Genomic DNA, 24,657 nt, shown 5'->3' with positions numbered 1-24,657 from the left:
TCAGGGTTGAGAGGAAAGGAAAGTTTTAGGGGTCACGATGCGGTCCAGGGCCCGAGTGCGATCCCATGTCTCGGGAGATGCTGCGCTCTCTGAGCCGGCGGAGCTCTCTGGGGATCCGTCTCCTCCTGGTGGGACCCGCTGCAGGAGTCCTGGGGCTGGGTCCCCTGCTCTCCTGGATGAGGCGCCCCACGTCCTGCGGGGCTACCTGCGGCCTGGAAAGGCCTGAGACCCGGCCCTGTCCCCTGGGACCCTTCCTCTCCTGAGATTTCACAGAAACCGCAGAGGAAGTGCTGAGTCCACCTGGCTTCTCCTGGGGACACTCTCCTGGACACACTGTCCTCAGGTTGGACCCCAGGTCCCAAGTGCCCAAAATTACTGTCTGATGGGGGCAGAGTTTCTGTTTGGGGTGATGAAAAAGCTCTAAAAATAGATCATGGTGATGGGTGCACAACGTTGTGAATGTGTTTTAGTACCACTGGATTTTCACTCAAAAATGATTGTATTATCCAGGTTTCTCCAGACACAAAACAAATAGGATAGGTACGAATAGACAGAGATTTATTGTGAGCAATTTATTATGAGGATTTATTATGAGGAATCTGGCCATGAGGTTTTGGAGGTTGAGAAGTCCCAGGAAGCACCGTCTGCAATTGGACACCCGGCAGAGCCAGGGGTGAGATTCAGTCCGAAGGCCTGAGAACCAGGGAAGCTGACGTATGACTCTCAGTCCCAGGGTGGGAGACCGATGTCCCAGCTCCCCCGTCAGGGAGGGGGGGGACTCTACCTTCCTTGGCCTTTTGTTCCTCCCATGCCAACATGGGGAGGGCCACCTGCTTCACTGAGCCCACAGGTTCAAAGGCTCATGTCCTCCAGAAACACCCCCGGACACCCGCAGAAATAAATGTAAGTGGGACCTCGGTTTCCGAGTCAAATGGACACACAAAATGAACCATCACGGTGATTAAAGTAATAACTCTTATGTATGTATATTTTACAATATTTTAAAACTTGCTCAGTCTGAAATAAAGTACAGGAATTTGAATTTTGAAGTCATTTGACCAACAAAGCAGAAGAATTGTGTAGTGATCACCCATATACCCTCTCCCTGGTCATAACATGGGTTACCTGGTGCCCTGGACAGTTACAGCCTTTCTCTCTCTCCGTATGTATGTATGTATGAATGTATTTCAGAGAATTCACATTCATCGTTCCAGTCCACAGCCGCCGCATTCCCAGGTGCCCAGAAGTTCATTTTAGCTGTTAGTTTTGTTACCAGATAAGATCCTCAAGGTTGCCGCCCTCACATTTGTTTATCACTTCTCTCTGATCCAGCATTTATCAGCTAAGATTCCTTATGACTCTAGGCTATGGGATCTTTGCAAAAGTTCCACAGAGAGGAGTGTGTTCACTGTGGACAGGAGGACAGCGGTTCTCTATTGTGAGAAATGCTAACAGAGCCCTTCACACAGACATGAAAGGATCAGAGATAGTAATTACAGTCATTCTAAGAAATAAAAACTATAATAAAGGCAACACATAGGTTAATTTTAAAAAGGCTGGTCTTAAGGTACTTTTGGTAAAATGTAGGCCTTACAGACCTCTGAAGACTCAGCTCTCAACCAATAGATTGGCCGTGAGACACCAGTCACTCCCACCTGCTCAGGAGAATGAGGACCAAGCATCACTGCAGCAGAGGCAGCAGGACCCAGCCAGGCCCCTGAATGGCCAGGCAGCCCCGCAGCCCCACAGATTCTCCAGCTTAATCTGGGGTACAGCCCCGCTGACCACCCCCACATGCGGGCTGAGGGGGTTTCTATGGACAGAAAGGATGTGGTGGGGACGACAGTGATCCTGGGCACCCCGTCACTCCTCCCAGCCTGGCCCTCTCGCTCCCCTCCCTCCCTGATGAAGTTCTGCCCCAAAGGGCCAGGGTCTGAAACCAGGACCCCTGGGCTCCATCCTGGGCTCACCCCACTTTTCTCTATTAATCTGGGGACTTACTCTCTCTGGGCCACAGCTTTACCTGCTATAAAATGGGGAGGAATGTACTGACCTTAAGAAATTCTTTTCCAAGTTCAATTATACAAAGGCCACCAAAGTGTATTGTTAACTAAAGAGGGAATCAGTGAGTTATGAGGTCCTAGAGTTTCCTGTCGTCACTCTGCAGGAATCCAAGGAGAGGGGTTCAGCCATCTGTATGATTTCTGGATAGAATCCCAGTGGAATAAGCAGGAGATCCCCAGTTTCCGTAAAAAGGCAGACTATGCTAAGGTAGAAATGCTAGCACCACAAACTCTGAGAGGTGTGAGATGACATAAAAAAATAAAAATAATTTAAAAAAGGAGGAGAGTTGGTCGAGATCATGATGTTGATGAGGGAGATGATGGTGATGAAGCTGGTGATGATGATGGTGATGATGATGATGATGATGGTGATGTAAGGGCTTAAATGACCTCAAGTGCCAGGAACATCATCACCCAAGTGACCTCCTGGGGAGGGGAGAGTATCAATCTTGGTTCCCAAATACAAGGAACCATGGGTCCTGAGGGGATTACACACGTTGCTCTGGAACTTGACCCTTTGCAGCTACAGTTCATCCTGCACACTCTACTCTACTAACAAAACCAAAGGGACAGGAAGGGCATTTCTACCCTGAGACATGGTTACAGGAATAACAATTGCACTGTGTAGGTGACCTCTCTGTGCTGGGCCGGGCAGGGCAGGGGTCACAGCTGCTCAGAGGCAGGGCTGGACTCCCTGGTCCACACTCTCTCAGGTGGTCTTTGGGGTGACCTGAGGGAGGGGAGCCCCGGTCTGATTCTACTCCCCAGCAGGGGGAAGCAGAGCGCAGCCAGGAGCATCAGGACAGAGGGTGGGGCTGCCCAAGTGGAGCCTCAGAGGGAACCAGCCCTAAGGGTCCACAGGTGTCCAAGATTCAGTGCTCGGCAGGAAGTTGGGACTGACCGTGCCATCCGCTCAGGACACAGTAACCATATTCAAGGGTCGCATTCACAGTGAACCCCAGGACACCCAGGGAAAGGGGCACAGTCCATGCCTCAGCCCACGGCCAGGATGCTGCCAGGATGACAGCCCCACTGGCCAGCCCAGGAGAGACCACAGGCCAGGATGGTTTCAGACAGTGGTCATGTGGTCAGACATAAGGGAGGTGACTGTGACCTCAGGCCTTGGAGGCCAAGTCTGACTTTTTGGACATGCGAAGCCGTGGAGGAAGCTGGGTGACAGTCGCCTGGGCTGATGGTTTGGGTGACTCCCATCTCAGTGAGGAGCCCCGGGGGGGGGGAATTTGCATAAACCCAAACCCTCACTGCCCCCCTCAAAACTCTGAGAGGGAATAAAAGGATCTAAGTAGAGCCCAGCGCTGCTGTGGTGTCTCAAAGGCACAGCTCGGGGCGTCTCCACCATGGCCTGGACCCCTCTTCTGCTCCCCATCCTCACTCTCTGCACAGGTGCTGCCCCCCAGCCCTGCTCGCAGGCTCAGGACACCCAGGATACTGGGCTGGGCCTGCCTCAAACCCAGAGTTCAGCCCAGGCACAGCCTCAGAGTGGGATCCCTCCCTGCGAATGGGTCCTTCATTCTCAAACCCTCTCCCATCCTCTCTTACAGGCTCCGTGGCCTCTTATGAGCTGACCCAGCCGCCTGTAGTGTCCGTGGCCTTGGAACAGACGGCCAAGATCACCTGCTCTGGAGACCTACTGGACGAAAAATATACATATTGGTACCAGCAGAAGCCAGGCCAGACCCTGCAGGTCATTTATAAGGATAGCCAGCGGCCCTCAGGGATCACTGACCGATTCTCTGGTTCCAGCTCAGGCAAAATTGCCACCCTGACCATCAGCAGGGCCAAGGCCGAGGACGAGGCTGACTATTACTGTGGGTCAGCTGACAGCAGTGGTTATCTTCACAGTGACACAGGCAGACGGGGAAGTGAGACACAAACCCCCTCCCCGTCTGGCTCACACTCTCCTCCAACCCCAGGAGGACTGTGGACAAACAGTGACAGGTCTGGCCCAGTTCCTCCAGATCTGAGCTCCCCAGACTGACCCTCCTCCCAACCCTCCAGGCAGGCTCTGCACAGGGGGTCAGGAGTGGATTATGGGCTGGCAGGACCAGGCTGTCCTAGTGCTGTCTGGCCACGTCGGGAACTTCAGACAGCGGCCCTGTATGGAAGGACAGACAGAGGGACACATCCCTCCAGTGATAGCTTTCCCCACATTTCCATATCGTGGTCACTGGGCCCCTCTTGGCCCAGCTGTCTAGGATGTGACCACAGAATGTCCCATCCCATCTGATGCTGAAGCCCCAGGCTCCCATGGCAGCCTGGATTCTGAATGGAACACACCAGAGCAGTGGGCATTCTGGCATCTACCTCCTTCTCGCTTCTGGCCTCGTCTACTCAGCCAAGGCTGCTGGGAGCCTGTGACAACTCACAGCGCTGCCCTCACTGGGAAATGGTGTTGGTGCAGAAAACTGCCCCCCACCCCGGTTTATCCCCCAGGTCAGAGAGGGTCAGGTGAATGATGCCTGAGGCCACCATCCCCAGGCTCTGACGCAGTTTAGGATGACCCGAACGGACCAGCTTTAACTTTCCTGCAGAACCCTGAGTCCTCATTTGTGTGACCAAATCCCGGGTCCCCTCCCCTCGGCCCAGTCTCCCCTCCTCATCTCGTTCCAGATTTCCAGGACATGCACTTAACGTCTCAGAATCGGCTCCCAGGGACCCCGATCTAAGTTGGCCAGCTGTTCTCAACTTGCTCCTCCGGGTCCCGAGGAGGTTATATATACCCCCGAGTCTCTGTTTCCCCACCTAAATCCACAATGTGCTCTTCAAAATCCCCAGGTAGATCTGATTGTCCTTGAATTTTTATAAAAAGTTGCATTGGAGACCAATAAGCTCTGGTGAGAATGTTTGTGAAAGAAACTGGCAAAAAACGATTTCTCTATCCAAAATGATGACTGAAAACTGTCACCACTATCATGCTGTCCTGTGAGTAGGAGTTGTAAGTGATGGGGACGACCGAGAACATCTGTTCTGTTTCAAAGTAGGGTCCCAATGTCACAGTAGACACCCCCGTTATGCCAAAGCCTTAGTCTTCATCTGAAACAGGATCTGGGGAGGAACTGGGTTGATTTTTGCACAGCTATTGACCCATCAGTTGGCTGGGTATGTTTCTCCTTCTTGTAAAGAAATAAAACCTTGACATCCTACAATGCATGGCTTTCCTCACAAAAAAGAGCCACTGTCCAAACTCGTAGACGTACAATGAGGAAATTTCTGGGTGACCTTGGAAAACAGTGAATTTACACCCAAAGACCATTTCCCTGGAGAATGCTTAAACAAACATGTGACAACCTGAACAATGGCACATAGATCTCCTGCTTCACACAGAATTCTAGATTCCCCAGGGGAAAAGTGCACATTAGAAATATTAAAATGTCACCTGTGGATTTTTTTTTAAAAGAAAAGCCAAAAGTTTCCTCCAAGTGCACTCCTGTCTTGCATGAGGGCGGATGTCTAATTTGGAGGATGGAAACCACATGGGAAAAAATTACGTTCAAAAAGTACTGACAATTACAGATTATTAAATGTACAATTAACTTGTCACAGTAATGGACCGTGAACCAGCAACAGATGATATTTTATGCACCGAATCCCTAAGACCTAAGCAGTAAGTCCAGGATTCCTCCAGAGGAGGGATCATGAAAAGGCTGCTCTCGTTGCTTTGAATCTCGAGTGTGTTGTCCTTGGGCTTTCTGTTCAGCCCCACGGGGAGCAGGGCACTGTCAGCCTCCCAGGTGTCAGCCGGCCCCAGGGGAGGTGCAGCAGCGCCCCCAGAGGCAGTGGGGAGAACTGACAGGAAGAATCTGCAATTCAGGCTGAGAAGTTACCACAGCCCCCTCCTGGCCCAGTCTGATTCTAGGACACTCAGAAGAGGCTATTATTTAGGGATTAAGACATCTCTCTTCTCTCTAGCCCCCAAGTGACCTTGGCATTGTCATTCCCTCTCTCAGCCCCTGCCTTTCCCTGTCAAGTGAGCTCCTCGAGTCCTGGGCTCCCAGTCACAGCAGCAAATCTGCAGACATTTATGGAAGGCAGTGACTGGTCAGCCACACGGGACAGTAGACAGGGCTCAGGACCAGAGGCACATGCAGCAGCTAAAGCCCCAGCACGGCTGCATGGTGGATACTTGGCATGGGAGAGGCACTATTAACCGCCCCCCCCCGAAGGTCTTCAGCCCTCAGGTAAAGTAGGGAAGGCCAAGGGGGTGGTCTCAACCCACCTGTGTCAATTGTCAATCCTGTTCCTGCTCCCCGGGCTCCAGCCTGTGCTAAGCAGCTGCAAAGACCCGAATTTATTACGTGTGAATCCCCTTTGCCCCACCTGTTACATGTCACTCCTGCCCCTCAAATTCTTAACTCAGAGAACATATTACACTGGCCCGGAGCTGGGTTTACATCCCAGATCCCTCAAGGTTGTCCTGTCCTTTCAGATCCTCCAACACACCCGACTCCTCTCCACTGGCCAAGACTCAGCCTTTCCCATGCTCACTTCTTACTACTTGGTTCTCCCCGGTCCTGAGGGCAGCTCCAGAGTTACCCCTTTGGGGAGGCCCCCAACCTCTGATTACAGAGCAGCCTGCCTGTCATTGTCTATCTCTTCTCTAGATTAATTATCCCCACAGCACACAGCACGATGGGGTTCTTTCCCTATCACTAGTTTCGTTAACTGATGCATTTGTGCTCAGACTTTCCCTGCTTGGTCGGAATACATATTTTTTTTTAAATTTCAGGACTCACTGATGAAAAGCAGAGACATGAACAGGCGGGACCTACTGTAGTCTCACCAAGATAAGTCTGAGGGAAGACTTCTCTTGTTCTCTGGGTGATCACAGATTCCACGTGGGATCCAAGATCTTGCCAGCATCCAGGTCCCTTGTCCCTATAATGTTGGCCTTGCTTTCATTCTTGTGGATGACAGACCTCAGGATGGCTGCTGTAGCTCCAGCTCTCACACCATGTTCAAGAGGAAAGTATCTGCATCAATTCCTGCTATTTCTTTCCTTTCCAAGAGCAAGAGTTCCCCGAGACGAACTCCAGCCAACTGACCCTTACATCCCATAGCACAGCGCTGGGCCACCTGGTCAAACCTGACAGCCAGAGACCTGAAAGAAGCAAGTGTTTGGTTTTTAAATAAACACTGCGGGCAATGTGTAGGTGACGGTGGTGGAGATTCTCTGCCAGTTGTGCAAAGCCACTGTGTCCCCCGCACTGCCCCCCACACAGGATGGAAACACCCTTCCGGCAGGGACTGTTCATGCTGAATTCCCTGGAGGGACCGTGCCAGCCCAAAGTGGGTCTGAATGAACATTTCCTGGTGGGTGTGGTCCTAACCGTGCCTTTGGAGCTGTAGCCGCCACCCCGCATCAGGCCCATACCTAAAGCTGGCAGCAATAAGAGCCACCCCCTGAGGGAGGTGTCCCCAACGGCCCATCCCACCTGCGTGACCTCCCCCCAACCCACAGACAGGAGCAGGGATGCCTCCGTGAGCCCAGGCCCCCCCTTCTTCCACATGAGCCTGTTCATATCTTCACGAGTAATCTCAGCCCCTCGTGCCAGGACGTGAGGCAGACAGAGGCACGGAGGGGGAGTAAATCCTGATTGGGGTCACCATCCCTGGATCTGGGAAATCACCACCTGAGCAGCGGGCTCTGAAACTACACCTAGAACTGAGTCTCCGCCTCCAGTGTAGAGCGGCCACCAGGGGGCAGCAGAGGTAGCCCGGCAGAGCCACCTGGAGGAGTGGTGTCCTGGGCACCAGGGCTCCAGTGCAGGGGAAGGAGTAACCAGGACCTCACACGTGAGGACAAGTGTACTTCTGTTTCTGCAGTGTCACCTTCACTCTCAGGTACATATTTCTGTCTCCGTGTGTCCCACTCCTGCTCTTGGAGACGGCGCCTGTTGCCCTGCCCCACACCCCCTGCCAGCCCACCTAATACTGCTAAAAAGCCACCGCTGTCCAGAAATGCTCATCCTCCCTGTGCCACACGTGGCCACTCCCTTCCCTGTGCTCGGAGCCCCCGTCCTCCAGACACAGCTGCTCCCACGCCCTGGCAGCTCTCCCACTGTCCCCCGACCTGTCCCTCCACTTACCCCTCACAGGAAAGGGGGGGAACCAGAAACTTCCACACTTCCTGTTTCCCAGTGGCTGACACACAGCAGTCACTCAATGAGCTTTCCGTCATTGTGATGTTTCTGACGTATATATTTTCCCAGTAACTGAAGGGAAATGGATTAGGATGGACTTTCCCTTGCAGAGTTACTAAACCCTGAAGCCCCCTCTCATTCTCTCATAGAGCAAACATTTCTTTTAGCCCCTTGTCTGTTCCTGCCCCTGAGGCACGATGGGGACACTAGGACACAGCCCCAGGAGCTCACAGCCCAGGGCAGACACAGCACCGCGATGGCCTGGAACACTCCATGTGCTTTGTCAAACCGTGAATTTTATTCAGTCTTGGGCCCAGGAACTGTGATCGGGGGAGAATCCTGTACAGTCCAAGCCTCCTAGTGTCACCCATGGAATGAGTTCAGAGAATACAGACCCACCTCTGAGCTCTCAGTGGCCAGGCCCGTCCAGGAGTGAGGCCAGGACTCAGACTGGGGTGGAGATGTCACCCCCAGACCATGGGACAGCAGGTGGAGGAGGATCCCCGGGCCGAGGTGGGGTCTGCAGGGGCCACCACTCCCTCTCCGTGTCCCTGGGGTCTGAGCCCTTCTCTGAAACCACAGAGCTCCCCAGGCAGCCCCCCGGGGCTCTGGCTGATTTGCATCCCCAGCAGCTCTCTCTCCAGCCAGGGCATAAGAGAGGCCTGGGAACAACCCTGCCCAGCCTAGGCCTCGGGGAGCAGACTCGGGGTGCCTCCCCCATGGCCTGGACCCCCCTCCTCCTCGGCCTCCTGGCTCACTGCACAGGTGCTGCCCGCAGGGTCACACCCACCCCAGGCCCAGGGCTCGGGGACAGGCCTGGCCCTGACTCTGAGCTCAGCAGGGCGCTGCCCGTGGGGACAGGAGACTCCTGGCCCTGCCGCAGGATGGGGGGCTGGAGGGGCTGAAATCTCCCCACTGTGCTCACTGCTGTGTGTGAGCCCCGAGGGGCTGCGCCTGCCAGAGAAAGTGAGGGGGGTTCTCATTTGTTCAGAGGCTCCATCCACCAGCCAGGCCCATGAGCCACTGGGGCTGAGACTGACGGGAGGGGGCGCCCTCGAGGCCCAGAGAACCTTTGGAGCTTAGTCCAGGCCAGGCAGGTGGGGGTCTCTGGGTCTCCAGCCCACCTATCCTTTCCTCTCCTGCAGGCACTGTGCCCTCCTATGAACTGACTCAGTCACCCTCGGTGTCGGTGTCCCTGGGACAGACGGCCAGGATCACGTGTGGGGGGAACAACACTGGAAGTAAATATGTTCAACGGTACCAGCGGAAGCCAGGCCAGGCCCCTGTGCTGGTCGTCTATGGTGCTGGCAACCGGCCCTCGGGGATCCCTGACTGGATATCTGGCTGCAAATCGGGGAACCCGGCCACCCTAACCATCAGCGGAGTCCGGGCTGAGGACGAGGCTGACTATTACTATCAGTCATATGACAGCAGTTATAATCCTCATGGTGACACAGGGAGATAGAGAAGTGAGACACTAAGCTCCCTGCCTGGCCCGGCGCTCACTCCACCCGCCTCGGAGCAGCTGGAGGGCAGGCCTGAGGCTTGGGCGTCCTCTCTGGTCCTGGCCCGGCTCCTCCAGGGCTAGACACTCTGTCCTCTTGGGGCCCTGGCTCATCCTGATGAAAATGGAGAAAGGTGTCTGCTCTGAGCTACAAAGACTGCTGTCAGGGTTGAGAGGAAAGGAAAGTTTTAGGGGTCACGATGCGGTCCAGGGCCCGAGTGCGATCCCATGTCTCGGGAGATGCTGCGCTCTCTGAGCCGGCGGAGCTCTCTGGGGATCCGTCTCCTCCTGGTGGGACCCGCTGCAGGAGTCCTGGGGCTGGGTCCCCTGCTCTCCTGGATGAGGCGCCCCACGTCCTGCGGGGCTACCTGCGGCCTGGAAAGGCCTGAGACCCGGCCCTGTCCCCTGGGACCCTTCCTCTCCTGAGATTTCACAGAAACCGCAGAGGAAGTGCTGAGTCCACCTGGCTTCTCCTGGGGACACTCTCCTGGACACACTGTCCTCAGGTTGGACCCCAGGTCCCAAGTGCCCAAAATTACTGTCTGATGGGGGCAGAGTTTCTGTTTGGGGTGATGAAAAAGCTCTAAAAATAGATCATGGTGATGGGTGCACAACGTTGTGAATGTGTTTTAGTACCACTGGATTTTCACTCAAAAATGATTGTATTATCCAGGTTTCTCCAGACACAAAACAAATAGGATAGGTACGAATAGACAGAGATTTATTGTGAGCAATTTATTATGAGGATTTATTATGAGGAATCTGGCCATGAGGTTTTGGAGGTTGAGAAGTCCCAGGAAGCACCGTCTGCAATTGGACACCCGGCAGAGCCAGGGGTGAGATTCAGTCCGAAGGCCTGAGAACCAGGGAAGCTGACGTATGACTCTCAGTCCCAGGGTGGGAGACCGATGTCCCAGCTCCCCCGTCAGGGAGGGGGGGGACTCTACCTTCCTTGGCCTTTTGTTCCTCCCATGCCAACATGGGGAGGGCCACCTGCTTCACTGAGCCCACAGGTTCAAAGGCTCATGTCCTCCAGAAACACCCCCGGACACCCGCAGAAATAAATGTAAGTGGGACCTCGGTTTCCGAGTCAAATGGACACACAAAATGAACCATCACGGTGATTAAAGTAATAACTCTTATGTATGTATATTTTACAATATTTTAAAACTTGCTCAGTCTGAAATAAAGTACAGGAATTTGAATTTTGAAGTCATTTGACCAACAAAGCAGAAGAATTGTGTAGTGATCACCCATATACCCTCTCCCTGGTCATAACATGGGTTACCTGGTGCCCTGGACAGTTACAGCCTTTCTCTCTCTCCGTATGTATGTATGTATGAATGTATTTCAGAGAATTCACATTCATCGTTCCAGTCCACAGCCGCCGCATTCCCAGGTGCCCAGAAGTTCATTTTAGCTGTTAGTTTTGTTACCAGATAAGATCCTCAAGGTTGCCGCCCTCACATTTGTTTATCACTTCTCTCTGATCCAGCATTTATCAGCTAAGATTCCTTATGACTCTAGGCTATGGGATCTTTGCAAAAGTTCCACAGAGAGGAGTGTGTTCACTGTGGACAGGAGGACAGCGGTTCTCTATTGTGAGAAATGCTAACAGAGCCCTTCACACAGACATGAAAGGATCAGAGATAGTAATTACAGTCATTCTAAGAAATAAAAACTATAATAAAGGCAACACATAGGTTAATTTTAAAAAGGCTGGTCTTAAGGTACTTTTGGTAAAATGTAGGCCTTACAGACCTCTGAAGACTCAGCTCTCAACCAATAGATTGGCCGTGAGACACCAGTCACTCCCACCTGCTCAGGAGAATGAGGACCAAGCATCACTGCAGCAGAGGCAGCAGGACCCAGCCAGGCCCCTGAATGGCCAGGCAGCCCCGCAGCCCCACAGATTCTCCAGCTTAATCTGGGGTACAGCCCCGCTGACCACCCCCACATGCGGGCTGAGGGGGTTTCTATGGACAGAAAGGATGTGGTGGGGACGACAGTGATCCTGGGCACCCCGTCACTCCTCCCAGCCTGGCCCTCTCGCTCCCCTCCCTCCCTGATGAAGTTCTGCCCCAAAGGGCCAGGGTCTGAAACCAGGACCCCTGGGCTCCATCCTGGGCTCACCCCACTTTTCTCTATTAATCTGGGGACTTACTCTCTCTGGGCCACAGCTTTACCTGCTATAAAATGGGGAGGAATGTACTGACCTTAAGAAATTCTTTTCCAAGTTCAATTATACAAAGGCCACCAAAGTGTATTGTTAACTAAAGAGGGAATCAGTGAGTTATGAGGTCCTAGAGTTTCCTGTCGTCACTCTGCAGGAATCCAAGGAGAGGGGTTCAGCCATCTGTATGATTTCTGGATAGAATCCCAGTGGAATAAGCAGGAGATCCCCAGTTTCCGTAAAAAGGCAGACTATGCTAAGGTAGAAATGCTAGCACCACAAACTCTGAGAGGTGTGAGATGACATAAAAAAATAAAAATAATTTAAAAAAGGAGGAGAGTTGGTCGAGATCATGATGTTGATGAGGGAGATGATGGTGATGAAGCTGGTGATGATGATGGTGATGATGATGATGATGATGGTGATGTAAGGGCTTAAATGACCTCAAGTGCCAGGAACATCATCACCCAAGTGACCTCCTGGGGAGGGGAGAGTATCAATCTTGGTTCCCAAATACAAGGAACCATGGGTCCTGAGGGGATTACACACGTTGCTCTGGAACTTGACCCTTTGCAGCTACAGTTCATCCTGCACACTCTACTCTACTAACAAAACCAAAGGGACAGGAAGGGCATTTCTACCCTGAGACATGGTTACAGGAATAACAATTGCACTGTGTAGGTGACCTCTCTGTGCTGGGCCGGGCAGGGCAGGGGTCACAGCTGCTCAGAGGCAGGGCTGGACTCCCTGGTCCACACTCTCTCAGGTGGTCTTTGGGGTGACCTGAGGGAGGGGAGCCCCGGTCTGATTCTACTCCCCAGCAGGGGGAAGCAGAGCGCAGCCAGGAGCATCAGGACAGAGGGTGGGGCTGCCCAAGTGGAGCCTCAGAGGGAACCAGCCCTAAGGGTCCACAGGTGTCCAAGATTCAGTGCTCGGCAGGAAGTTGGGACTGACCGTGCCATCCGCTCAGGACACAGTAACCATATTCAAGGGTCGCATTCACAGTGAACCCCAGGACACCCAGGGAAAGGGGCACAGTCCATGCCTCAGCCCACGGCCAGGATGCTGCCAGGATGACAGCCCCACTGGCCAGCCCAGGAGAGACCACAGGCCAGGATGGTTTCAGACAGTGGTCATGTGGTCAGACATAAGGGAGGTGACTGTGACCTCAGGCCTTGGAGGCCAAGTCTGACTTTTTGGACATGCGAAGCCGTGGAGGAAGCTGGGTGACAGTCGCCTGGGCTGATGGTTTGGGTGACTCCCATCTCAGTGAGGAGCCCCGGGGGGGGGGGTGTAAATTTGCATAAACCCAAACCCTCACTGCCCCCCTCAAAGCTCTGAGAGGGAATAAAAGGATCTAAGTAGAGCCCAGCGCTGCTGTGGTGTGTCAAAGGCACAGCTCGGGGCGTCTCCACCATGGCCTGGACCCCTCTCCTGCTCCCCCTCCTCGCTCTCTGCACAGGTGCTGCCCCCAGGCTCAGCCCGAAAAGTGACCAGAGCTCAGCCTGGTCCTGAACTTCAGCTCAGCACAGGAGCTGCTGCAGGGGGCAGGAGGCTGCAGGGAGGAGACCCTCTTCCTCACCCTCGCTCTCCTCTCCTCTCTTGCAGGTTCTGTGGCCTCTTCTGAGCTGACGCAGCCACCTGCGGTGTCCGTGGCCTTGGGACAGACGGCCAGGATCACCTGCCAGGGAGGCAGCGTAGGAAGCTATTATGCTTACTGGTACCAGCAGAAGCAAGGGCAGGCCCCTGTGCTGGTCATTTATCAGGATAGCAAGCGGGCCTCAGGGATCCCTGACCGATTCTCTGGCTCCAAATCAGGCAACACAGCCACCCTGACCATCAGCGGGGCCCAGGCCGAGGACGAGGCTGACTATTACTGTGGGTCAGCTTATAGCAGTAGTTATCTTCACAGTGACACAGGCAGACGGGGAAGTGAGACACAAACCCCCTCCCCGTCTGGCTCACACTCTCCTCCAGCCCCAGGAGGACTATGAACAAAGCAGTGACAGGTCTGGCCTGGTTCCTCAAGATCTGAGCCCCCCAGGCTGCCCCTCCTCCCAGCCCTCCAGACAGGCTCTGCACAGGGGGGTCAGGAGTGATTATGGACTGGCAGGACCAGGCTGCCTCAGTGTCTGGGCTGCGGTGTTGACTTGAGGAAATAAGGCCTGAATGAAGGACAGACACGGAGGGCAGAGACCCAGTGCTAGTGGAGCCTGGAGGTCCACGTGGTGCTGACCGGCCACTCATCAGCCCAGATCTCTTGGATGGATGCCCAGAACCACCCAGCTCGTCAGAGCTCTGGAACCTCCAGGATCCCGTGGCAACCTGGGACACCAAACAAGGCAAAGCAGCACAGTGGACAGAGTGGGGGTCCCCACGTCCCTCCTCCGGGCTCACCCACCTCCCACCCATGCTGGAGCCCCGGGCAGCTCCCAGCTGTGCCCTCCCTGGGGAGGGCTGTCACTGTAGAGACAGTCCCCCCAAGGTCGTGTCCCCTGGTGCCATCTAAAAAAGGGTAAAAGCAAGTACAGAAAGGACTTAACTGTGACCAAGTACCTTTGTTGAAACTAAAAAAAGTGAGAAAGAAAGAACATAGGGAGAAGCAAAATATCCCATACCCAGCATGGAAAGATTCACAATACCTGAATATCAAAACTTTCCTGTAAGGAAGCAGAAAAATAAGAGTCAGAATAAGTACAAAAATCAGTGAATCCCAACTTGCCCTGAATGGCCCAGATGATGTATTTGATAGACAAGGACACAAAAGCTAATTTTACAGTTATAGTCCACTTGTTCTTGAGGTTGAGGAAAGATTGAACATGTTACATGGAGACACAGAGTGTAAAAACATGATCCACGTTGAATTTCTGCAAATGAATACTACAACATCTGAGATTAAAATAAACTGGATGAGACTGAGAGCACATAGATGCTGCAGAAGAAGATCACTGGACTTGATGAAATAGCAGTAGAAACTATTCAAAATCAAACACAGACCCCACCCCCGCAAAAAAATGATGAGAGATGTCATCCCCTGCCCAAAACCCACCCGTGTGGCCTGAGAAAAAGTCTCCTCTGAACAAATTTTGTCCATCATTCCAGGGTCTAGAGTCTGACACAAGCTCAGTTTGATGAGTTTAGGACAGTTAAGCTCCAGACCCAAGTGGCCTTAGAAAGACTAAGGAGGCCAGCAAGAGGGGGTGAGGGTGTCCACGGTGACCTGGAACAGAGCCCCTGAGACCTGGTAGGTGCACTGAGTGGGTTTAGGGGCCCCTCAATCCAGTATGAACTCACCTTAAGTAATTACATCTGAATGGACCCTATTTCCAAATAAGGTCCCACTCTGGGGCACTGGTGGTTAGGACTTCAACTGGCAATTGTTAGAGGTCCTACAATATGTTTGTGTATTTTGGTGTGGCCAGAAAATTGTGTCAGTGGCAAATCCCAAACCCAAGACTTTTCCCTTCCATCCCATTCCTACATCCACTATTCCACTGTCTCTGCTTTCTATTAAGTGTATGGATAAGGATTAAGGATATTCATAGATGGAAGAGGAGTAAATATTCATGTGTGCTTAATACATATCAAGACCCATCCACGTTCTTCCTACTTATTAACTTGTTTAATCACAAATAATCAATGAACAGGCATCCCCATTATATCCCATCTTACAGATGCGGAAGCTGAGACATGAAGGGCAGAGCAACTTGTTTCAAGTCAGAAGTGGAACGGGGCAGACCCGGCAGCAAAGAGGTCCCTCCACCCGAGCTCCTGGACTTCCCCACCTTCCTGTGCCCGTCGTGGTGCTTCCAAAGCTAAGACATGGCCTTTCATGAGTTTAGGACAGTTAAGCTCCAGACCCAAGTGGCCTTAGAAAGACTAAGGAGGCCAGCAAGAGGGGGTGAGGGTGTCCACGGTGACCTGGAACAGAGCCCCTGAGACCTGGTAGGTGCACTGAGTGGGTTTAGGGGCCCCTCAATCCAGTATGAACTCACCTTAAGTAATTACATCTGAATGGACCCTATTTCCAAATAAGGTCCCACTCTGGGGCACTGGTGGTTAGGACTTCAACTGGCAATTGTTAGAGGTCCTACAATATGTTTGTGTATTTTGGTGTGGCCAGAAAATTGTGTCAGTGGCAAATCCCAAACCCAAGACTTTTCCCTTCCATCCCATTCCTACATCCACTATTCCACTGTCTCTGCTTTCTATTAAGTGTATGGATAAGGATTAAGGATATTCATAGATGGAAGAGGAGTAAATATTCATGTGTGCTTAATACATATCAAGACCCATCCACGTTCTTCCTACTTATTAACTTGTTTAATCACAAATAATCAATGAACAGGCATCCCCATTATACCCCGTCTTACAGATGCGGAAGCTGAGGCATGAAGGGCAGAGCAACTTGTTTCAAGTCAGAAGTGGAACGGGGCAGACCCGGCAGCAAAGAGGTCCCTCCACCCGAGCTCCTGGACTTCCCCACCTTCCTGTGCCCTTCGTGGTGCTTCCAAAGCTAAGACATGGCCTTTCCTGAATGTGCTAGGAAGTTCTCTCTCCTATTTCACACACAAGTGACTGAGATTGTGACTTTGCAGTGCTGCCCTATCCATTACATACACGATTTGAACCACATATGTAATTTTAAATTATCCAGTAAACACTTTTTAAAAATTAGGAGAAACCGATGCAGTTAATTTCCATAATAGGTTTTGCTTAACTGAACTACTTGAAAATATCATTTCAATATGAATTAAATATAAAAATATTGATACATTCTACACTACACTATCCTAAATCTTTGAAATGTGCTGGGTATTTCAGATCTACAGCACATCTCACTGCGACCACCCACATTGCATGTTCAGCAGCCTCATGGTTTGTGGCCACCATGTTGGACAGAGCAGGTGAGATGGATGAGGTTTCCTTGGGGTAACCGTGCCTGTAGTACATACTCAGCACACCAAGAGGTGATGGAGGGTCCCAAGTCCAGAGTCGTTGCTGGAGAGGAACTGCTGATCCATTTTCCACCCAGACCAGGGATATTGACGGTACCCCAAATGAGGAGATTTAATACATGTATCCTTGTGACTTCTTTCTCAAAGGCGAGACAGTAAATACAACTACAATTTTAAAGGTGGTTCTGAATCGTTAAACACATTTTTATTATAGTCTGCGAAATGAATGACAATAGTCTGTACATTTTTAAGTAAATAGTGTCACATCATCCCTTTCAGTAGGGAGATCATTTCCATAAACCCCACAAGTCATAAAGTTATATTTTGTGAATAGATCTAGATGGAAAGGTGGACCATCAGGAATATTTTATTGACACTGGATACGGACCACCTGAATACAGAAGAGAGGGTGGTGACAGGAGGGACTCAGGAGGCCTGGAGTAGGGATGGAGGAAACTATAGGGGGTTTTGAGGGGGCAGGGTGGGGAAGGGGCTGAAAGCTCAGGCTCTGAAGTCAGTCCCTTGGATGGAATCTTGACCCATGCATCCCTGTCTGGGGGAATCTGGGAGAATCCTTTACCCTCCCAATGCTTCCTCTTCCTCATTAGTCTGGGGAGAGGTTGTGTCTTCAGCAGAGGGCGCTATGGGATTATTATGATGCCAGGTGAGGTGCTGCAGGAAATTCACCAAGGGTCTGGCATATACTGGGGGCTCAAAAGTTGTCATTCTATTAAAGTAGCTACATGTGTAGGAAGACGTCCATCCTGGGGGCACCAGGGGGCACCGTGGGTCCTGGCTGGGACCCTCATAGGTCCAAGTCCCCTGGGGAGGGCTCAAGTGCAAAGGGCATGACTGGCGCTTCCTTGAAGACACTTCTCTTGAGGAGAGTAAATCTCTCTCTGAAACCCACACGTGGCCCTTCTTCTGACCCCAGGGAGTCCCAGAGTGAGGCCTCTGGGCCCAGGGCTCAGCCAGGAACTGAGACACAGGATGGGGAGGGAGGGGTAGATTTGCATTCACTGCTCCTCCCTTTTCGAGCTGCAAGGGGAGAGGATAAGACAGAGACCTGGAGAGGCCAGTCCAGCTGGGCAGCCTCAGTGCAGAGCTCGCAGAAGGACCTCCCACCATGACCTGGGTGCCCTTCTACCTCCTGCCCCTCCTGTTCAACACAGGTCAGAGTGGCCCAGGGACTCGGGGGCCTCCCAGCCTCTCCCTTCAGCACAGTCCTGAGGGTCACCTGCCCAGTGTCAGGGCCGTCAGCCAACCTTTGCATTTCTGTCTGCAGGTCTCTGTGCTGTGCCTGTGCTGACCCAGACCCCGTCTGCATCTTCTTCCCTGGGAGGCTCGGCCAAGCTCACCTGCACCCTGAGCAGTGAGCACAGCACGTACTACATTGAGTGGTATCAACAGAGAGTAGGGCAGGCCCCTAGGTATCTGATGAAGCTGACCAGTGACGGAAGCGTCACCAGTGGGGATGGGATCCCCGACCGCTTCTCAGGCTCCAGCTCTGGGGCTGACCGCTACCTGACCATCGCCAGCATCCAGTTGAGGACGAGACTGAGTATATCTGTGGTGTCAGCTATAAAACTGATGGCCAATACGGATACCACAGAGACACAGACAAAGGGGAAGAGAGGCCAAAACCTCCCTCCCATGCCCTCCGTCCCATGACACCAGAGCGAGCTGCTCCCTGTCTGTCCCCGGAGTCCTGACCTTTGAGTTTTCCCCTTGCAAACCCCTCACCCCCAACCTCTCCCCAAGTCATCCCCAGGGAGAGGCAGACACACGTTAAAATTTAGGTGATGTTGACGAGATGGGGTTCTGGTTCCTCCTCACACGCCTGTGTGGACAATGCTGGGAGAGACCAGCCCAGCCCAGGGTGGAACAGGACACTGGGAAAGGGCTGGGCTGAGATGACCCTGTCCCCAGTAGCTCCAGGCCCTGTGCTCCAGGTCTCTCAGGGAAGGAACATGGATCTTGGCATCCAGAGACGACATGCAGGTCATGGTACCAAGTGTCCTGCCTTGGGTGCCCCGGGTGCAGAGCAGGACCCTGGCCAGGACTGAGGGCTCAGCAGGAAGCACTGGGCCTCTGGGGAGGGAGGATGGGAACCTTGACCCCGTGGTGGGTGCAGAGCTTGGTCCTTAGAGAGTCAGGGAGCGGTGAGGGGTCTGTGGCAGTACAGACTTGGAGCTCGGCCGGGCTTCTTCTGCTGGGGAAGGGTCTCAGCTTTGGTGCCAAGAATGGCTCCCCATTCACCCACAGGACGTTCTAGGGACCGGCCAGCACCACGTCCACTGGGACAGCGGCAGGGATGGGGAATGGGGATGCTGAGCTGGACAATATGGTCCCCTTACCCCAGTCGGACCCCCAGTGACTGAGGCCTGAGAGGGAAAGTCCAGGAGCTGCCCGTGGCCTGGAGGACTCCACGGGGGCAGGAGGGGAGGAGGCGGCTGGTCTCCCGGGGAGGGATGGACAGGGGGGCGGGGGCAGGACTGGACAGGACATCAGGACTCCGTGCTGCAGTGACCCCTGTCCCCGACTCTGCCAGGACTCACAGGGGACACGGGGCCCTCTCCTGTCACCCCACCCCAGAAAGGGTTATTCTCTCCAAGTCTTTGCTGTGCTTTTGTCCCAAACAAGGCCTCCTGCAGGTCCCTCTAGTGGAGAGTGTCCTGTCCCCCTACACTGTAGAAGGGGAGTCAGGAGGATGGCAGTGAGTAAACCCACCCCATGCGGGTCCCACCACATCCACACGCCCCAGGGCCTGTGCTGCTAAGAAGAGAAGACAGCAGGAGCCTCTGACGGACACACCGAGGGACAGACGGCAGGATGTGAGGACAAGGATGGAAAAGGGAAGACGATGAGACCATACCCTGCTGTGCTTAGATGGCGACCCACCAGGGAGGGGTCTGCCGCTATGGACTCGATCAGAGAGAGATGGACACCCATTCGAGGGCATCTCTCTGGTCAAGGTCATAATCGGGTCAGGGTCTGGGTGAGAACACTGTCATCCTGTCTGTGAAAGTGACTGATGAACAGGGTGGAGGACGGTATCTCCTCCCAGGTTGGTCCGCACCTGTGGACATAGGATTAGTGACCTTATAAGAAGAGACCAGAAACACATCCTCAACCCCGAGTGAGCCACTGAGACAGACCTTCTAAGGACAGAGCCAGAAAGTGCCTTCAGGGAGCCGGGAGAGATCTTGCACTAAGAACAATATTAGGGCATCTTGATCACAGACTTCTGACCTCCAGAACCATGGAAAATAAATTTGTGGTGTTTAAGCAACATGTGGGTGGTATTTTTCCATGGCTGCCTGAGCTGACTAAGACAGGAGCTGGGAACACTTGCGTGTACGTGTTTATGGGAGCAGTAGTCCTCATTTCTCTGAAATAAAAGCCCAAGGGTACAATTCCTAGATTGTACAGTAATTGCATGTTTAGTTTCATAGTAGCTGCAAAGCTGTTTTCTAGGGTGGCTGTACCACTTTATAGTCCTACCAGCAACACCTGAGCGACCAGCCCCTCTGCTGCGCAGCCAGCGTTGGTTTTGCCACTGTTGTTTACTTTAGCCCATCTGCTCCATTCTGACTGGTGTGTAGCGGCAACTCTTTAGGGTGTGATTGACATTCCCCTAATGACTCATGGGGACCATCTCCCCATGTGCTCATCTGACCTCTGTACATTCCCGACAAAATGTACATTTCCCAAATTCCACATGGATTTTAGTTGTTTTGTTTATTGATTAGTTTTGACAAATTTTTTAATGTATATACAAGTGTTTTGATGAATATGTGAGTGGAAAGTATTTTCTCCCACTTTACTGGATTTTTCAACTCCATGAAAAGGACTTTTATAGAACAAATGCTTTTCATTTTAATACATTTCAATTTCTCTGTTATCTTCACAGTGACACAGGCAGACGGGGAAGTGAGACACAAACCCCCTCCCCGTCTGGCTCACACTCTCCTCCAGCCCCAGGAGGACTATGAACAAAGCAGTGACAGGTCTGGCCTGGTTCCTCAAGATCTGAGCCCCCCAGGCTGCCCCTCCTCCCAGCCCTCCAGACAGGCTCTGCACAGGGGGGTCAGGAGTGATTATGGACTGGCAGGACCAGGCTGCCTCAGTGTCTGGGCTGCGGTGTTGACTTGAGGAAATAAGGCCTGAATGAAGGACAGACACGGAGGGCAGAGACCCAGTGCTAGTGGAGCCTGGAGGTCCACGTGGTGCTGACCGGCCACTCATCAGCCCAGATCTCTTGGATGGATGCCCAGAACCACCCAGCTCGTCAGAGCTCTGGAACCTCCAGGATCCCGTGGCAACCTGGGACACCAAACAAGGCAAAGCAGCACAGTGGACAGAGTGGGGGTCCCCACGTCCCTCCTCCGGGCTCACCCACCTCCCACCCATGCTGGAGCCCCGGGCAGCTCCCAGCTGTGCCCTCCCTGGGGAGGGCTGTCACTGTAGAGACAGTCCCCCCAAGGTCGTGTCCCCTGGTGCCATCTAAAAAAGGGTAAAAGCAAGTACAGAAAGGACTTAACTGTGACCAAGTACCTTTGTTGAAACTAAAAAAAGTGAGAAAGAAAGAACATAGGGAGAAGCAAAATATCCCATACCCAGCATGGAAAGATTCACAATACCTGAATATCAAAACTTTCCTGTAAGGAAGCAGAAAAATAAGAGTCAGAATAAGTACAAAAATCAGTGAATCCCAACTTGCCCTGAATGGCCCAGATGATGTATTTGATAGACAAGGACACAAAAGCTAATTTTACAGTTATAGTCCACTTGTTCTTGAGGTTGAGGAAAGATTGAACATGTTACATGGAGACACAGAGTGTAAAAACATGATCCACGTTGAATTTCTGCAAATGAATACTACAACATCTGAGATTAAAATAAACTGGATGAGACTGAGAGCACATAGATGCTGCAGAAGAAGATCACTGGACTTGATGAAATAGCAGTAGAAACTATTCAAAATCAAACACAGACCCCACCCCCGCAAAAAAATGATGAGAGATGTCATCCCCTGCCCAAAACCCACCCGTGTGGCCTGAGAAAAAGTCTCCTCTGAACAAATTTTGTCCATCATTCCAGGGTCTAGAGTCTGACACAAGCTCAGTTTGATGAGTTTAGGACAGTTAAGCTCCAGACCCAAGTGGCCTTAGAAAGACTAAGGAGGCCAGCAAGAGGGGGTGAGGGTGTCCACGGTGACCTGGAACAGAGCCCCTGAGACCTGGTAGGTGCACTGAGTGGGTTTAGGGGCCCCTCAATCCAGTATGAACTCACCTTAAGTAATTACATCTGAATGGACCCTATTTCCAAATAAGGTCCCACTCTGGGGCACTGGTGGTTAGGACTTCAACTGGCAATTGTTAGAGGTCCTACAATATGTTTGTGTATTTTGGTGTGGCCAGAAAATTGTGTCAGTGGCAAATCCCAAACCCAAGACTTTTCCCTTCCATCCCATTCCTACATCCACTATTCCACTGTCTCTGCTTTCTATTAAGTGTATGGATAAGGATTAAGGATATTCATAGATGGAAGAGGAGTAAATATTCATGTGTGCTTAATACATATCAAGACCCATCCACGTTCTTCCTACTTATTAACTTGTTTAATCACAAATAATCAATGAACAGGCATCCCCATTATACCCCGTCTTACAGATGCGGAAGCTGAGGCATGAAGGGCAGAGCAACTTGTTTCAAGTCAGAAGTGGAACGGGGCAGACCCGGCAGCAAAGAGGTCCCTCCACCCGAGCTCCTGGACTTCCCCACCTTCCTGTGCCCTTCGTGGTGCTTCCAAAGCTAAGACATGGCCTTTCCTGAATGTGCTAGGAAGTTCTCTCTCCTATTTCACACACAAGTGACTGAGATTGTGACTTTGCAGTGCTGCCCTATCCATTACATACACGATTTGAACCACATATGTAATTTTAAATTATCCAGTAAACACTTTTTAAAAATTAGGAGAAACCGATGCAGTTAATTTCCATAATAGGTTTTGCTTAACTGAACTACTTGAAAATATCATTTCAATATGAATTAAATATAAAAATATTGATACATTCTACACTACACTATCCTAAATCTTTGAAATGTGCTGGGTATTTCAGATCTACAGCACATCTCACTGCGACCACCCACATTGCATGTTCAGCAGCCTCATGGTTTGTGGCCACCATGTTGGACAGAGCAGGTGAGATGGATGAGGTTTCCTTGGGGTAACCGTGCCTGTAGTACATACTCAGCACACCAAGAGGTGATGGAGGGTCCCAAGTCCAGAGTCGTTGCTGGAGAGGAACTGCTGATCCATTTTCCACCCAGACCAGGGATATTGAGGGTACCCCAAAATGAGGAGATTTAATACATGTATCCTTGTGACTTCTTTCTCAAAGGCGAGACAGTAAAGACAACTACAATTTTAAAGGTGGTTCTGAATCGTTAAACACATTTTTATTATAGTGCGAAATGAATGACAATAGTCTGTACATTTTTAAGTAAATAGTGTCACATCATCCCTTTCAGTAGGGAGATCATTTCCATAAACCCCACAAGTCATAAAGTTATATTTTGTGAATAGATCTAGATGGAAAGGTGGACCATCAGGAATATTTTATTGACACTGGATACGGATCACCTGAATACGGAAGAGAGGGTGGTGACAGGAGGGGCTCAGGAGGCCTGGAGTAGGGATGCAGGAAACTATGGGGGGTTTTGAGGGGGCAGGGTGGGGAGGGGGCTGAAAGGTCAGGCTCTGAAGTCCGTCCCTTGGATGGAATCTTGACCCATGCATCCCTGTCTGGGGGAATCTGGGAGAATCCTTTACCCTCCCAATGCTTCCTCTTCCTCATTAGTCTGGGGAGAGGTTGTGTCTTCAGCAGAGGGCGCTATGGGATTATTATGATGCCAGGTGAGGTGCTGCAGGAAATTCACCAAGGGTCTGGCATATACTGGGGGCTCAAAAGTTGTCATTCTATTAAAGTAGCTACATGTGTAGGAAGACGTCCATCCTGGGGGCACCAGGGGGCACCGTGGGGCCGGGCTGGGACCCTCATAGGTCCAAGTCCCCTGGGGAGGGCTCAAGTGCAAAGGGCATGACTGGCGCTTCCTTGAAGACACTTCTCTTGAGGAGAGTAAATCTCTCTCTGAAACCCACACGTGGCCCTTCTTCTGACCCCAGGGAGTCCCCAGAGTGAGGCCCCTGGGCTCAGGGCTCAGCCAGGAGCTGAGACACAGGATGGGGAGGGAGGGGTAGATTTGCATTCACTGCTCCTCCCTTTTCGATCTGCAAGGGGAGAGGATAAGACAGAGACCTGGAGAGGCCAGTCCAGCTGGGCAGCCTCAGTGCAGAGCTCGCAGAAGGACCTCCCACCATGACCTGGGTGCCCTTCTACCTCCTGCCCCTCCTGTTCAACACAGGTCAGAGTGGCCCAGGGACTCGGGGGCCTCCCAGCCCCTCTCTCAAGCACAGTCCTGAGGGTCACCTGCCCAGTGTCAGGGCCGTCAGCCAACCTTTGCATTTCTGTCTGCAGGTCTCTGTGCTGTGCCTGTGCTGACCCAGACCCCGTCTGCATCTTCTTCCCTGGGAGGCTCGGCCAAGCTCACCTGCACCCTGAGCAGTGAGCACAGCACGTACTACATTGAGTGGTATCAACAGAGAGTAGGGCAGGCCCCTAGGTATCTGATGAAGCTGACCAGTGACGGAAGCGTCACCAAGGGAGATGGGATTCCCGACCGCTTCTCAGGCTCCAGCTCTGGGGCTGACCGCTACCTGACCATCGCCAACA

The 24,657-nt window shown here is 52.2% G+C and overlaps 1 protein-coding gene and 2 gene segments (V, D, J or C); all 3 read left to right on the top strand.

Moving 5' to 3' along the window:
* The first annotated feature begins 3,421 nt into the window (after positions 1-3,421).
* LOC102974671 (immunoglobulin lambda variable 3-25-like) lies at positions 3,422-4,062 on the top strand. The segment is given in 3 exon segments: positions 3,422-3,467; positions 3,626-3,946; positions 3,998-4,062. Coding segments are annotated over 3 exon segments (432 nt in total).
* Positions 4,063-8,943: 4,881 nt separating this feature from the next.
* LOC112064093 (immunoglobulin lambda variable 3-9-like) lies at positions 8,944-9,689 on the top strand. The segment is given in 2 exon segments: positions 8,944-8,989; positions 9,370-9,689. Coding segments are annotated over 2 exon segments (366 nt in total).
* A 3,604-nt stretch (positions 9,690-13,293) lies between these two features.
* On the top strand, positions 13,294-18,530 carry LOC129391596 (immunoglobulin lambda-1 light chain-like). The gene is made up of 3 exons (XM_055080673.1): positions 13,294-13,363; positions 13,510-13,833; positions 18,145-18,530. Exons 1-3 carry the CDS (start codon positions 13,318-13,320, stop codon positions 18,528-18,530), a joined length of 756 nt encoding a protein of 251 aa, XP_054936648.1. The 5' UTR covers positions 13,294-13,317.
* The last annotated feature ends 6,127 nt before the right edge of the window (positions 18,531-24,657 follow it).

This window comes from Physeter macrocephalus, chromosome 19 (genome assembly GCF_002837175.3).
Source record: "Physeter macrocephalus isolate SW-GA chromosome 19, ASM283717v5, whole genome shotgun sequence".
Lineage (NCBI taxonomy): Eukaryota > Metazoa > Chordata > Mammalia > Artiodactyla > Physeteridae > Physeter > Physeter macrocephalus.
This window is presented reverse-complemented; position numbering and strand designations above follow the sequence as displayed.

Excerpts from the sequence above, each read along its gene's own strand:
- LOC129391596 (XM_055080673.1), top strand. The coding sequence starts at position 13,318 with ATGGCCTGGACCCCTCTCCTGCTCCCCCTCCTCGCTCTCTGCACAG. Across the intron at positions 13,364-13,509 it reads CCTCCTCGCTCTCTGCACAG|GTTCTGTGGCCTCTTCTGAG; the intron begins GTGCTGCCCCCA and ends CCTCTCTTGCAG. Across the intron at positions 13,834-18,144 it reads TGACACAGGCAGACGGGGAA|GTCTCTGTGCTGTGCCTGTG; the intron begins GTGAGACACAAA and ends TTCTGTCTGCAG.